Genomic DNA, 13,431 nt, shown 5'->3' with positions numbered 1-13,431 from the left:
TGATGAAAATCTAATCTTGGAAGCACACACAATGGAAATTGGCCCCAGCAGGATCTTTTCATAGCTATTCCCAGTCCTCAAGTGGGGAACCTACAGACCCTCTGCTGAGTACTGGTGGAGGCTTAGGAAAATAGGCTGTGAACTGATTCTCAATTTTAACATACTTACCCTAGCAAACTATCTTTTCCAATTCCTATGTTTTCAGAATTGAAGGTGTTATTCCACCCTCTTGAAAGGAAAACATTAGACTGATGGAGAGATTTTATGCGCGCGCACACACACACACACACACACATATATATATATGCATATCTCCCTCTGGGAAATGTTTCTGTCCTGAAAGTTCAGAGTGAGACAGCCAAAGTAACTAATGATTGCACTATTTAATTTGAACGGTATTTGTATTAGAAGACCAACGTACAAATAAAAATGAGATAAAATTAAGTGTACACAGCTGAAGGAGGAAGCACTCTACTCTGCATGAAAATTTTCAGAGATCCACAAACAGTGGTGGATACAATGGTGACCACACAGTTAAATTACCCCGCATGAGGTAATCTTGGCAAACACATCCATCAGAAGGTCACAGTTGCGGAAGAACGCTCACGGGAAATGAAGATAGGCCTGGCACTGGGGCAAATATGCCTCAGCTCTATGGCAGCTGTTACCAGGAGAAGGCTAAGTAGGCAGCAGTGGCACACTGCATCTCCCCTTCCTGTAAGTCAGAAATGACAGCAGGAGCTACAGAAAACATCATAAGATGACAGGGTGTCTTCTTACTTAGTTTAATTAGTATTTATTATTCATATTGCTCCCACAAGAAGCACAGCATTTTATGGAACATAATATGAGCTACAGAGATGAGGGATTTCCAAACTAGATGAACTGACAGTCTAAAAAGATATAAGCCAAAACAATTCAGAACAATAGAACACAGAATGGACTGGCAAATGGTCATTAGAGCTGAAATGGAGCTTTACACAGGAGGGAAAGGAGGCCACCTGGCATATATTAACTGGCAGGCTGCTCCAATGTGAGTGATGGTATGCAATAAGGCAAAGTCAGGAATGGATGAGGGAAATTACAGTAATATTCTTATGGATATAAAGCCAGGCTATGTCAGTGGGGGTCCTTTAAAAATGGCTGCTTTTAATACCGCACATCAAATATCTAGTGCACTTTGAATACTCTTCTAGATTAAATCAATTCAGTTCTCAGCATGATGCTACTAACGTGTCTGTATTTTAATTTAAAAGACAGGAGACCTAACCACACCTTGTGCTTAGGGTATACGTGCAAAGGAAGGCGGGTCCATGCGTTCTAATTTCCTATTGCAAGATATTGTACTTTTTTTTCACTGAAATACACTGTAAACTGTACAGGTTTAGGTTTAGAGTATAGTAGGGCTGTACTAGAAGGTAAATGTGTATGAATCCTCATAGCCTTCCCCCAATTAATAGCCAAGCGCTTGCCGAACGCCCATCATACCTTTTCAGGGCTTTAGTAAATGTACACTGCAGAGCAGTTTAAAATCTTTACACAAAGAAAAACATATAACCCAGCTCAGGTGTTAACAACAACCAAGCTAAAGATACAGCCCCAAAGAATTCAGCGTAACAAAAAATTTCAGTAAAATCAGACCCTGGAAGTAAAATAGGCCCATGCCATAGAGGGGGGCAAATTTAATTACACAGGGTTCCTTGCTTATTTTATGTTACCTGGCATTTCCAAGTCCTACTCACTAAAACAAATATGTGCTTTTTCTGTACAAACTGTAAGAAACTAGGTAAATATTTTTCCCTCATAGTACTTCTGAAAACTTACTGTTTTCTGTAGCAGCTGCCAAAAGGGACTTGTGCAGCCCAATTTTGCCCAGAGTAGGCAGGTAGCTGCTTCCACATGTAATACTCACAGCTGGCTGCTTCGTATACCTTTATAACCTCAGGCTTTTCAGCCTGAATCTCAGTTTCTAACTGGAATTTCTTAGTTCCTCGGGCCTTAGCATAATTCCTGTCACAAAGGATTCAGGCTTTTTATATACAGAGTTATGTGAAAAGAATTTCAAGATCACTTTGGGTTAAACCACATAAACCACGCAGTTTCTGTTGGCTACAGAACTCCCCAATAGTTTTTTAACATTTCCCTTGCTATCATCATGTCTCTTTTGTCCTTTTCTATTAGCTGCTTTTATTTAATAACCTGTAGCTCAGTTTTAGTATTACTGTTTTCCTTATCTTCAGTACCCAAGAACTCTAATCAGTGTAATCCAGCGTATGATAAAACCACACTGGATGCAATTTCTTCAGAAATTCCAAGATACAGTAAGAAAGCTAAATAAATCTTACAACTGATTTAACTCATTCCCTTCCTTAACAAAATCAGACAGTACCTTTCAGATGAACAGGGTGAAAGTGGGCCAGGACACTACAAGCCCCATGGATGGCGCAGCACTTTCAACTCGCATTTCAGCACGCTGTGATGGGCTAGAGTTATTAATAATTGTTCTTTATAGAAGTGTTAAAGGATATTTCAAGAATGAGAAAAGGTATTATGTTTCTGTGAAAAGACTACAGTTTCATGAAAAAAAATTGTTGCGATCAAAAGAGCAGTCATTAAAAAAAAGAAAAAAAAGGATCTCAGACTAAAATCTCATTCCAAACACTCGGAGCACATTTGTTACCCCGACCTTCTTCCTATTGCTTCAGAAGTATTTGCAGCCATCAAGGGAGGTTCACTTATTTGCCACAGCAGTGTTAAACTAAAGGGGCCATCCTTCTCATTTTCTTTCGAGAAAAATATCACATCTACGAGTCCATTTTAGTCCCTTAAAAAAACGGTGACTCTGGTGCAGCTTCTCTGACTCGCAGCTTCCTACATCCTTCTCAGGAAACACTTAACGAGTGAAAGTCTTAAAGAGCGAACACACTGTGGGGGCGTCCAAACCCCGCCGGGCTGGGTGTGTGCTTCTAGCCGACCCGGGAACACCGGGCCTTGCCTCACCACGGCGGGGCGGCAGCCACCAGCAGCACAGCACAGCCCAGGGTGGGGGACAAGGGTGCAGCTACTTGTAACGGTCACCCGCCATTATCGAATCCTCAGGGCGCCGCGCGCCGCCATTTTAAACGGCTTCCCCCCTCCCCCCGCGGCGAGCCGCAGCTGCAGCTCCACCCCCGCCGCAGGTGAGGCCTCATCTCCGGCCGCTCTAGCCCTGGGGAGAGTTTGTGGTGGCTGCTCCCACCTGCTGCTGTGGCGGCTTCCTGGGCTGAGCGCTCCCGGCCCGCCGTGGCGAGCGGTGGGGACGCGCCGGAGGGGAGCCCCGCGGTGGGCGGCGGCGACCAGGCCAGCGCCGGTGGCGGGAGCGGGCGGGGGGTGAGGGTGGCCGTGGCGGCGGGAGAGGCGCCTGCGGAGGTGCGCCCGAGAGCAGCGTCCCGCCCGCTGCTGCGCGACTCACACAGCCCGCCTCGGTGCTGTGGGGCTGGATCCGCGTAAAAGTGAAACGCTTGCTTTTAATCACTTATTTTCTCCTCAATTCAGCGAGCTGTGTGTAAAGACTGCTGTTGCCGCTTTTGGCATAGGAGCGCCGGTCGTCTTGGTATAGTTTATTAATGGTCTTTTAGCCCATTTATTATGTTAACTTGTATTTTGAGAAAATATATAGCAGTGTTACAAACCCAGCTTTAAATATTCAATATGTGGAATTCATTTGTCTAGAAGATACTAAAACCCTTCATCAGTGATGAACTGCTTTCTCTGGTGTGTCCCAGCCTACCATAAATCAACACTGGCTTTGGGCCCATGATGGTGAGTTATATATATTAACAGTCTTGGGTCTAAGCCTACGTTCCCTGCCAAAAATAGTGTATTTGTGTCACTTTTCAACACAAATTAGTAGTTGGTGCAGATTCATTTTATTTTGCTTCACGCTTCTGCCTCTGGAATAGGATATCTTAAACAAATACAGCTTTTTAACACTGGGAAGTTGATCAGGAAAATGTACTTACATACTCATTTTCACTTGTATAAATAGTCCCTTTTAAGTCAAGGGGACTGCTTGCCTGAGCAGACTTGACTAGTCACACTCTCAGGTCTGCACGAGTCAGTCCATCCCTCCCTTCCTTGGGGCTCGGTATTAAAATTAGTAATTTAAAGAAGCCTGAAATTCTGCTTATATTCACTGTATGTGAAATACTCTTTTGCTTCTAACTTATTCAGGCCCAATTGTTAGAATTTTGGGGATACGTGCACAGAAGATATCATTGAAATATGCCATATCTCAATGTGAAATATCCTGGTAGTGAGGAAGAAAAAAGATATGGATGAGAAGATGTCATTGTAGGGTGGAGACTTTTTCTCAGGGTTCTGGGTGGTTTGTGAGAATGGTAGGGCCCTTTGGACTACTGGTACTACTTCATTTTTGGTGTGGGAAACATTGTGAAACTAATGATCAAAAGTCAGGACACAAAACAAGAACTTCACAAGGTAAATCCTGATCGGAGTCTGTGCTTCCACAAATAAATATCTTTCATTGTCACTTAACTTTATAAACTACGTTCTTGATGGTTTGTCATTGACTGACAGTTTAAACCTGTATTTCCAGTTAGGCAGACATACTACTCTAAAGTACAACATGGTTTAGGGCAATAAAAAATAAGTTTGATCTATGAATAAAAAAGGAGAGAACTGCTACTTTAAAACATATAAAGATGTCATAAAGTACCTGTTTATTTGAAAAATATTCTAAAAAGTAGAGTACCTGTATTTCAAGGTGCTGTTGATTTTTCTAAGGTATTCCCTGTGGGTTTTAAGCACTGTTTGATCTTTAGAATTTTCAGAGAGGACAGGAGGAAAATGAAGAGAGAGTGATATTGCAAATACCAGTTTTCCAGACCATTCCCTTTCTTGTTTTTTAAGCATATGTTACTATACCCAAAGACTATGATACTTAATGCATAATGAAAGTATCTCTTAATATTGTCACAGTAGTTACACTACAAATATGTCAATGTTTTTAGTAGTTACCAATCCTAATATCGAAGGCAGTCTCTAGTCCTTACTTGTAGTAACTTAACGGAAATTGGGAAATTACAAGTAAGCAATACATGAACAAAATGTATGACAGTATAACTTGCGATATTTTTTGCTTTTATGAAAGACAAGCTGTCATTTCACTGATATGTTTACAGTTATAAGCTTTATAATATGAATGAGTCATCCTAACACAAATGCTTACAAACTTTGGCTATTTTTCAGCTTTCTCTAAAGTTAGAAGGAATAGTCTCATTATTAATTTGATAGTTATGAGAATCCTGAGTTTTCTGAATGTGTATAAAACACGTTCTGCAGATTACTCAACAAGCTAACTTGCTCATGTGTTTGTCAATTTAAAAAACAACTGTGTTGGAGACAAATTTTAAGCCTGATTGTAGAGTGAACTTTAACTGATGATTTGAAAGTAAAAGATTTCTATCAATGGTATGAGATATCTAGTCCTTCAGTAAGTGTTCATCAGCCCATAGCTTGTTGTTGTTGTGACTACTGCACGTTTCCTAAATATTATCTCTGCATGTGTATTTCTACCCTTTCCGAATAGCCATTCTGATACAGTCTTTAAGTACTTGATCACAAGATACCTTTTGTTAAGTTAATCATTTGAATGAGACCTTTTTGGTTCAGACATGTGCCCCCTCCACTTCAATTAAAAAACTAATTAGTAACAAAACGTTCTTGTATGATATAGACAAGTTATTTTGTGTGTCTGTTTGATATTTTACCAATGCATGTATGTTCTTTCTGTACTTAAAGCCAACCAACTGAAAACCATCTCCATACAATACAATGTAGAGATAAATTAACATGATGTCAAGCCAAAGCACTGCTAAGAGGCAAGATATATTAGCCCAGTATTGAACCCAGTATTGAACCCAATATATCAGCATGGTTTCCACTCACCTTGAACTGTATGGAGAGCTATTTGCATTTTCCATCAAAACTTGTGTGACATGCTGTTAGGGGATTGGCCCCTATGAAAGCCAGACACACTTGAAAACAGTGAAGATAGTGAAATACTACTTTCCATGTCTTCTCAGCAGTGTAATTCTGACTGTGGCACTGTTTGCAGATGCTGTAGCTATCCATGTTGCTAACTTCCTTTAGCCTTTTCATCCTGAAAGACAGTGCAGTAGTGAAGATGAAACTTGGCCTCTACATGCACTAAATGTTTGTTCCAAAATGTTATGCTTACAGTGAGTAGAAGAATGCTGACCAGAAAAACAGTAGTAGTCTCTCAAAGAGATGAACCACTGTTTTCAGTCTCAGAACTTCATACTTTCAGCATAGTGACTCTTACACCGGAATCCTTCATATTTATGTAGGCATGTTCTTTTCACTTGAGATGTAATAAGGCATGACAGAACTGCACAATATAGGAGGGTTGTAGTGGGAGCCTGAAGCTTAGCAGATCTGGAACTGGTCTCTAAAGCAAAAGTCTGTGGAAGGGCTTTGCTCCAAACAAAAGATAACTTCTTCCTTCTCACCACCTTCACTTAAAAGTAATGACAAATAAAGACTGGGGAGTGATGAAATCTTTAGTCCTAGAAGGACAGGTGCCTGACCATGTGACAGACAGTAATACATTCTTTATAAATGTGTACCTTTGGAGCACATTAAGCTTTGGCAAAGTGAATCAAAACAGGAGGTCCCTCTAAGATTAGTACCATTAGTACCATCAGTACCATTACTTCTCACTAAGTAATGAATTGTGAATTTTGGGGTAGTTTTGGCTTGTCTAATGGCAAAGATGAGGCTGGAGACAAAAAAACTGTGGAATATTAGTGTTTTTCAAAAAGACTGTTATATATTAAAATGAATATATATAGAAGGAAGAAATAATACAGTGCTTTCAGACTTCTAACATGTCTAATTCCTAGTATTAAATAGTTCAACATGGCTGTTAGATTAGTATAGTCATTTTTAAAAAACAGCTGTGACAACCAAACAAGTTTGTTTTTTGTGTGAGAAGTTTTGTATAGAAAATGGTATAAAATACAGAATGATGCAATTTATGTGTTAGAATTGTGGTGGCAGCACTAAAGCAGTATGATCAAAGTAGTAATCACAGCTTATGATAGGCCTGTTACAAATCTGGTTTCTAAATTTCATTTTCTTCATAATCAAAAAGTTTAAAATAAACTAATATTTCTGGCAAGGGCATGTAACAAATATCTAATTTCTGAATGCTTTTTCCCATTTATGTTTGATTTATAGACAAATTTAAGACCTACAGTAATTATTCCTGATTAAAATAGAATATGGTTAAGCATCAACAGAATTACCATATTTTCTTAAATGATGGTGATACGCTTTTTAAAACAATGATGCTCTAATCCTTCAAATATGTAAGTTGTTTGTCAAGTCATGTATACCATTACTAGTTTGTTTGCAGTCATGTATCATTTTATAGTGTTTAAAACTTTTTGTGACTTTCTCCTGAGAGATCAGCTTTACAGCTAAACTGTTCTTCAAGAGAAGCTATGCTTATGTTCTGCTGGCAGGCATATTGTTTTGATCCACTAGGAAAATGGTTTCAGGCTCCAAAAAATTCCAGTAATTTAAAACAGCTTGATTCTTTAAGTATTCTGTACCCAAAACAGTAAACATAATCAAGGTTTATCAAGTAAATTAGAGGCACAGTCTTGTGAAAGGATGTTCTGAGTGAGTTGACAAGCACTCTTAGCTCCTCTAGGGAAGGTGCATGTTGTCTCCTGTGTCTGGGTTGTACCTGTCTTTGCAGATTGGCAGCCACCTTTCATGGGCAGGGTCCCTTCAGTTTCTGCTGACTTCAGGTGAAATAGCAGATACTCAGCATGATCAAAGAGAGGAGTGGGGAAGTTGCAGTATCAATCCCCTCTACTGTCCTGATTCTCTAACCACAGACATCCCTTAATTCATCTCGACTTCAGCAATCCTCAGAATAACTTAAGTGTTTGGTTTGAGTCTTAGACTAATCATCCTCAAAGGAGACTGCTGAATTTGAAAGAAGATAATTTGTCTGAGAAGTCTCTGCCAGATATCTCTAGATTGAGTGGTTTTTATCGCAGCTGTTCCATATGTTTCTATTTTTATATATTAAATGTCAGGCTCCTCTTTAATGGAGTTCTAATGTTTTCCAGTGGGCACTTGATAGCAAAGAATAATAAAAAAAATGTATTAAAGATGAACTTCAAGCAATTTTAAAACATGAGGAAGCCTTCATTGTTAAAAATAAGGGCTGATGATAAAATTACAGTTTTTACTTGGAACATAAGGAAAGGCAGCCCCGAGTACTTGATGCATAAAGAAAACATTTTCCGAGAAAGCATCAATATTTATCCATTTTTTAACTTGATTCCTTTGTGGTAGCCCTCTGATACAGTGGATATACATTCTGTTCTCATGAAGTGTGTTCCATAATAGTATTCCTATCTGTTAAAATAGGGTTAGAGTTTCATTGTAGGATTATTTTTCTGTCAAGTCCTATGTAAAGTTTTTTTTTTCATTTATTTGCAGCATAGTCTATAGGTGTCATTACTGACTGAGAAGCTGAAATTATTTTTTCCCCGTGACAGCTGGAAAAATGTTCAAAAATCAATATCAGGTAAAACAGAAATGGCTTTTTGCTAAACCTCTTTCATTTCACCTTTGAGAGAACTCAATTACAGTGGCTTATTCTGGGGGGCAAATAATCCCGATACAGAGAAGTCTTGGAATGTTTAATTATTGAGTATTTTTACATGAAGCAATGGGTAGCTGCTGATGCTGTCAGGCATGGAACGGGCACTGACATGGTGATACCAATGAGTTTGTTTGTCTCTCGGTTCTCTTGTGGACCAGGTAAGGCACCCCACCCACTCCCAGCCCAGGCATAGAAGCAGTCCTGACTCTTAATGTGTATTCTGAACAGGTTTGGCTTATTCTCTGGGTGTAGCAGAGGATTGCCCAGTGGGTACCCCCAGACAGCACCAGTCACTTCATTTGCATACCTTATTATCCCTTTTCCTGTTTCATGGGTGTGCTTTTTTTTTTCTTTTTTTTTTTTTTTTTCCCCTCACCCTTTACTTTCACCACACTGGTCTCCTCCCCTCCTCCCCCCCCCCCCCCCCCCCGAAACAGCCTGCCCCGATTACTTTTCCCCCACTGGTCCCAGGTGTACTACATTTGTAACCAAAATTGGTATTTTTAATACTGTTACCTAGGCATTCTTAGCCTCATGTGGTATTACTGATGTGGTTACTCAGGTGCTGTTGGCCTTGCGGGATTATATTCCCCCAAAGGTCCCTGATACTCCCCTGCAGTGATCTGTGGAGTTTGGCCATTCTGTGCATAACTGCCGCTCAACCACTCATGAGATCCAGCCATCCTTCAGGGCACTAGTGGTAACTTTTGTCAGCTGCTCATATTGGTGTTTATGTTCTCATGTCAGGTCCAGTAGGTTTCCATGTCCTGTTCAGTTAGCTTAACCTCAAGCCAGGGCCTACTCAAGGGCTGCAGCCTTAATAAAATGCATTTGCAAATATAGGAGATAACTTTCCATTTGTTTGTCAGGTATTGCTACAAAGACCTACAGGTCTGGTAGTTGGAAATATTTTGTAATTTTCTAAGAGCTTGATACTGTAGTCTTTAAATATGTCAGACAGCTTTTAAATTGACAGTACATTGTCTCTTTTTATTCTTCTTTTTCATCCATTATGAAATAAAAAATATTTTGCCAATGCTTTTTATGGAATGCTATTTTGTCTTTCCTTGGAACCTAGTAAATGGAGCCATTTGGCTTAGTCGTGTGACAGAAAGCTGCCAGGTGTGGGTGGGCAGGGGGAAATATTTAATTTGGAAAAGGTGCAAAGCTGGTGTTCTCTGAAGGCATAATTTGAAGAGCATTTATTTTGTTGGCAAGAGTGCTAGCCCTTCTTGCTCACTCCAACTTCTGTACAATTGTTTGGGCAGCTGAGCATAAACTGGATTGGGGAATGCATGCAACAGTGAATGAGAAGGGAGAGTTGTACTATCTGATTGGGTCAACTGTACTGCTTAAAAAATAAACTATAGCTTAAGTTCATCAGAAGACATTTTGCATGATATCAAATGTGAGAAATTTTGAAACAAATAAGTCCCTAAGTGGCAGAGCTGATAAAGCCTACCTTCCTAACCTAAGACAGGCTACGGTTAGATTCCTTGATGTCTAATAGGGTGTGCACTCGGTGTAAGGAGTTTTCACTTGGCTGGGGCATTCATAATGTCTCTTTCCAGTATTAATTCTCTGGTGTCTAGTAAAGGCTGCAGCATGAGTACAACCCTTATCTTGTTGTGGGCATACTGATAGGATCTCTCTTCTACCTGGCTGCTTAGATCAGCACCTAAAAGATGGTAGATTTTTACAAGTTTCATGAAGCTTCCTGTCAAAGCTGGTTGGAACTTGATAACTAGTTAAAAAGTTATGGGGAAATGTCTTTGACATACTCACACATGTAGACAGAGACATTTAGACTGTGTAAACTTATTTCCTTAAGAAAACGGACCAAAACATCAAATCTGCCACAAATTTTAGTTTGATCATTTAGTGTTTTTTAAACTCACTTCATCTGGTGAGATGTAGGAATAAAACATTTCTAAAAATAAATTACTGATCTGCTGGATGTTTTTAGTATTTTTACAATAATTTTGCTTTTTAAAGACATTATAAATAAAATAATTAAAATTAAAAATATTCTGTGTATATCCCTTCAGCTTTATGCTCTGATCCTCTAGTAAAGTCAAGTATTGACTATATGGATTGCTATATTACAGTAGTCTAGAAGCTGCTATTAATATGCGGTTGATCAATAATACTCTGATGAGCGCAGACTGATGTGGGGAGGGATTGCTCTAATGTTCTCAGCTTGATCAGTGGTCTTCTGTGCTGAACATTTGGCTGGGTGATGCATCCTTAAACAATTTTATCGCAGGGTGGCGCATTTGTTGAAATATTCAGTGCTCAAGGCAAGAACCCTGGTGCAAAGTGGAAGATTTCTGGCAATCCATCAGCTATATGGAAAGTAAGTCTTAAAGGAAACTCCTAAAACTAAGGGTATGAAACACAGAAAAATGTGAATGAAGCTTAAAATTAGAAGGTAATGAGGTTTTTGACCTGACTCTGGAGTTGTCATTTGCAGTTCTGTCATTATGACAGACTAAATGACCACTTAAATTAGTACTTTATACCTGCTCGCAAACTAGTGCGGTCACAGTGTAATTTTATAACTTAAATATTTAGAGAGGATTAAAGCTTAAAGTAATTTTGCTGTCCCCATAACTAATGAATTGAGTCAGGCACATTGGATCATGGATTATGTTCGTCAGCATTGTTTGCTCATAAAACATACAAGTAAAGGACAAGTTTTTACAGATTATATTATTACCATCACCTCTGAACTACTGTCACATTTTCAATGCAGCATACCATATGCCAAATTTTACTGCTGCATTTAAAAAAGAAGTAGCTTTGGATGTTAGTGGCATGACTGTTAGTGGGGAGAGGAATTCTGTCATGACATTTATGTTTGTTTGTTGTTTCTTTTGTAGGAGTATGATAAGGAGGTAAAAGGCTTTGTTTTTGTACTTGAAGGAAGCAGTCAAATTAACAAAATGCAGCTACCAAAGGAAGCTAGACAAACTCGTAAGTATCAAAGAAATGTATGTCTGTGATGTTCTAATTATTTAAAGTCTTACGCTGGAATGTAAAACTGATCTTATTCTTCCCTACTTCGGGTTTAATTCACAGTTAGCAAACTGTTTTTTCATTTGCTTTTTTGTGGATCAGCTACTACAAATAAGTAAAGGTATGGAAATGTTATATTAAAGTAAGTGCTTTAGGGAAGATCCTTGGTTGATATGTATTTTCCTAATTTTGTGGTGTTCAGTTCACTTCTGTACCTCATCCTGCTATGGACTGACCTCTGGCAAGTAACTTCCAACCCTATTCAGCACTCATTAAATTCAATAATTTTGTTGGCATCAAAGAATGTTGAATAGGTTTGTGTCCCCTTTGTCATTTTACTTTTTAAAATAGTGAGATTTGCCTGCATTATGGAGAGACTTTGAGCATGAACAATTTTTAAAGTATTATGTTTGGCAGAAAAAAGCCTTATAAACTAAGTTTATAGTATTATAGAGGTAATAGTCTTTTTTTAAAAAAAAAAACAACAAAAAAGAACAATATGGCTGTTTAGAGCCATTTTTCTGGTGTTAGTGGTGGTGTAGCCATGATGGTCTAAGGACAAACAAAAGACAAAGTTTGTAGGCAGAATAACTGTTGTAGCTGGAAAAAGCAGATAAATTTTAAGGACATGGAAGATTCTGTTGAAGAACTTGTCTTTTCTTTTTTCAACTGTATTTGCCTTTCAACTCCTTTAGTGTCAAATTGTGTCTATATTACAAAGTGATCAATGTGTGTGAACTTCTTAACCTTGTACTCTCTGTGTGTGCTAAAATAATTGAGGATCTAAATACTAAAAAACAATTACTGCTTCATAAAAGTAGTATTTGTGATTTGTTTATGAAGCCAGTAATCTCTCCAGTGCATTTCTTGTATGAGTTATAAAATATCACTGATCTTTAATTTGAAAAGCTAATAATTAGTAGTAATAATTACTACTTGTCAGGTTTATGGTACAAGTATACACATTCTCCATATTTATGAATCCTTAGGAATTCCTGTTACGTAAGTTCTTTGCAAGGTCCTCTGGCCATACAGAAAAAGACATACCCATCACATCAAAGAGGTCGTCATTCAAGTCCTCTGTAGTCATAAAATTTTCTCCCAGAGGTAGATCTCAAAACTGGAGATCAATGGTCTGGACAGCCCATGAAAATTGTTCTTAATGGCCAGAGACCCTTTCTCAGTCTCCTTGAACATTGTGTTGCAGCTCTCTGCCCTGGGTCCTAACATGGAAATGTTCAATCTTCAATGGTTTTTCGGATTCCAAAGTGTTAGTTGGATGTAGATGGAGTCAGTATCATACGAGTTCATTTTTACTTATTTTAAAAATGAATGTATTATTGTGATCATAAAAAGAGAAGTAGCATTCGTAAACAAACTGCAGTACATATATTTGCTACAGATAAATCTGGAGATGGGAAGCCTTTCATTATACTCTCAGTGGGGGCATGGAGGGTTTTCCCATTTCTGTTGACTCTCCTTTAAAATATATTTTTAAGGAGGGAGATGGTGTCTGAGCCATCTACAGGGCATACAAGTATTATCATAATTTATCCTTTAAGTTTCACTGCAGGAGATTATACTTGCATAAGGCTTATAGTAATGAACCAGGCTGCTTTAGATTTAACTGCTTGCTTTTGAAAAAAAAATTGAGATAGTGATTTTAATTGAATGAAACAGAGGAATCTTCTTATATACTTCCC

The 13,431-nt window shown here is 38.6% G+C and overlaps 1 protein-coding gene across 6 annotated transcripts in view; it reads left to right on the top strand.

Moving 5' to 3' along the window:
• The first annotated feature begins 3,092 nt into the window (after window positions 1-3,092).
• CFAP20DC (CFAP20 domain containing) overlaps window positions 3,093-13,431 on the top strand; it is a 108,117-nt gene continuing 97,778 nt past the window's right edge. For 2 of the 6 annotated variants that reach the window (XR_010391284.1, XM_064519096.1), the window contains exons 1-5: window positions 3,196-3,592; window positions 3,712-3,801; window positions 8,545-8,632; window positions 10,977-11,066; window positions 11,593-11,686. Coding sequence is in view for 4 of the 6 variants with exons in the window: in XM_064519096.1 (XP_064375166.1) it covers window positions 8,612-8,632; window positions 10,977-11,066; window positions 11,593-11,686 (205 nt within the window). In the remaining 2 variants the exon portion in view is untranslated. The other 4 variants (XR_010391283.1, XM_064519095.1, XM_064519094.1 and 1 more) reach the window with 4 other exon arrangements.

This window comes from Dromaius novaehollandiae, chromosome 12 (genome assembly GCF_036370855.1).
Source record: "Dromaius novaehollandiae isolate bDroNov1 chromosome 12, bDroNov1.hap1, whole genome shotgun sequence".
NCBI lineage: Eukaryota > Metazoa > Chordata > Aves > Casuariiformes > Dromaiidae > Dromaius > Dromaius novaehollandiae.
The sequence above is the reverse complement of the archived record's forward strand: the minus strand, read 5'-3'. Positions and strand labels throughout refer to the sequence as shown.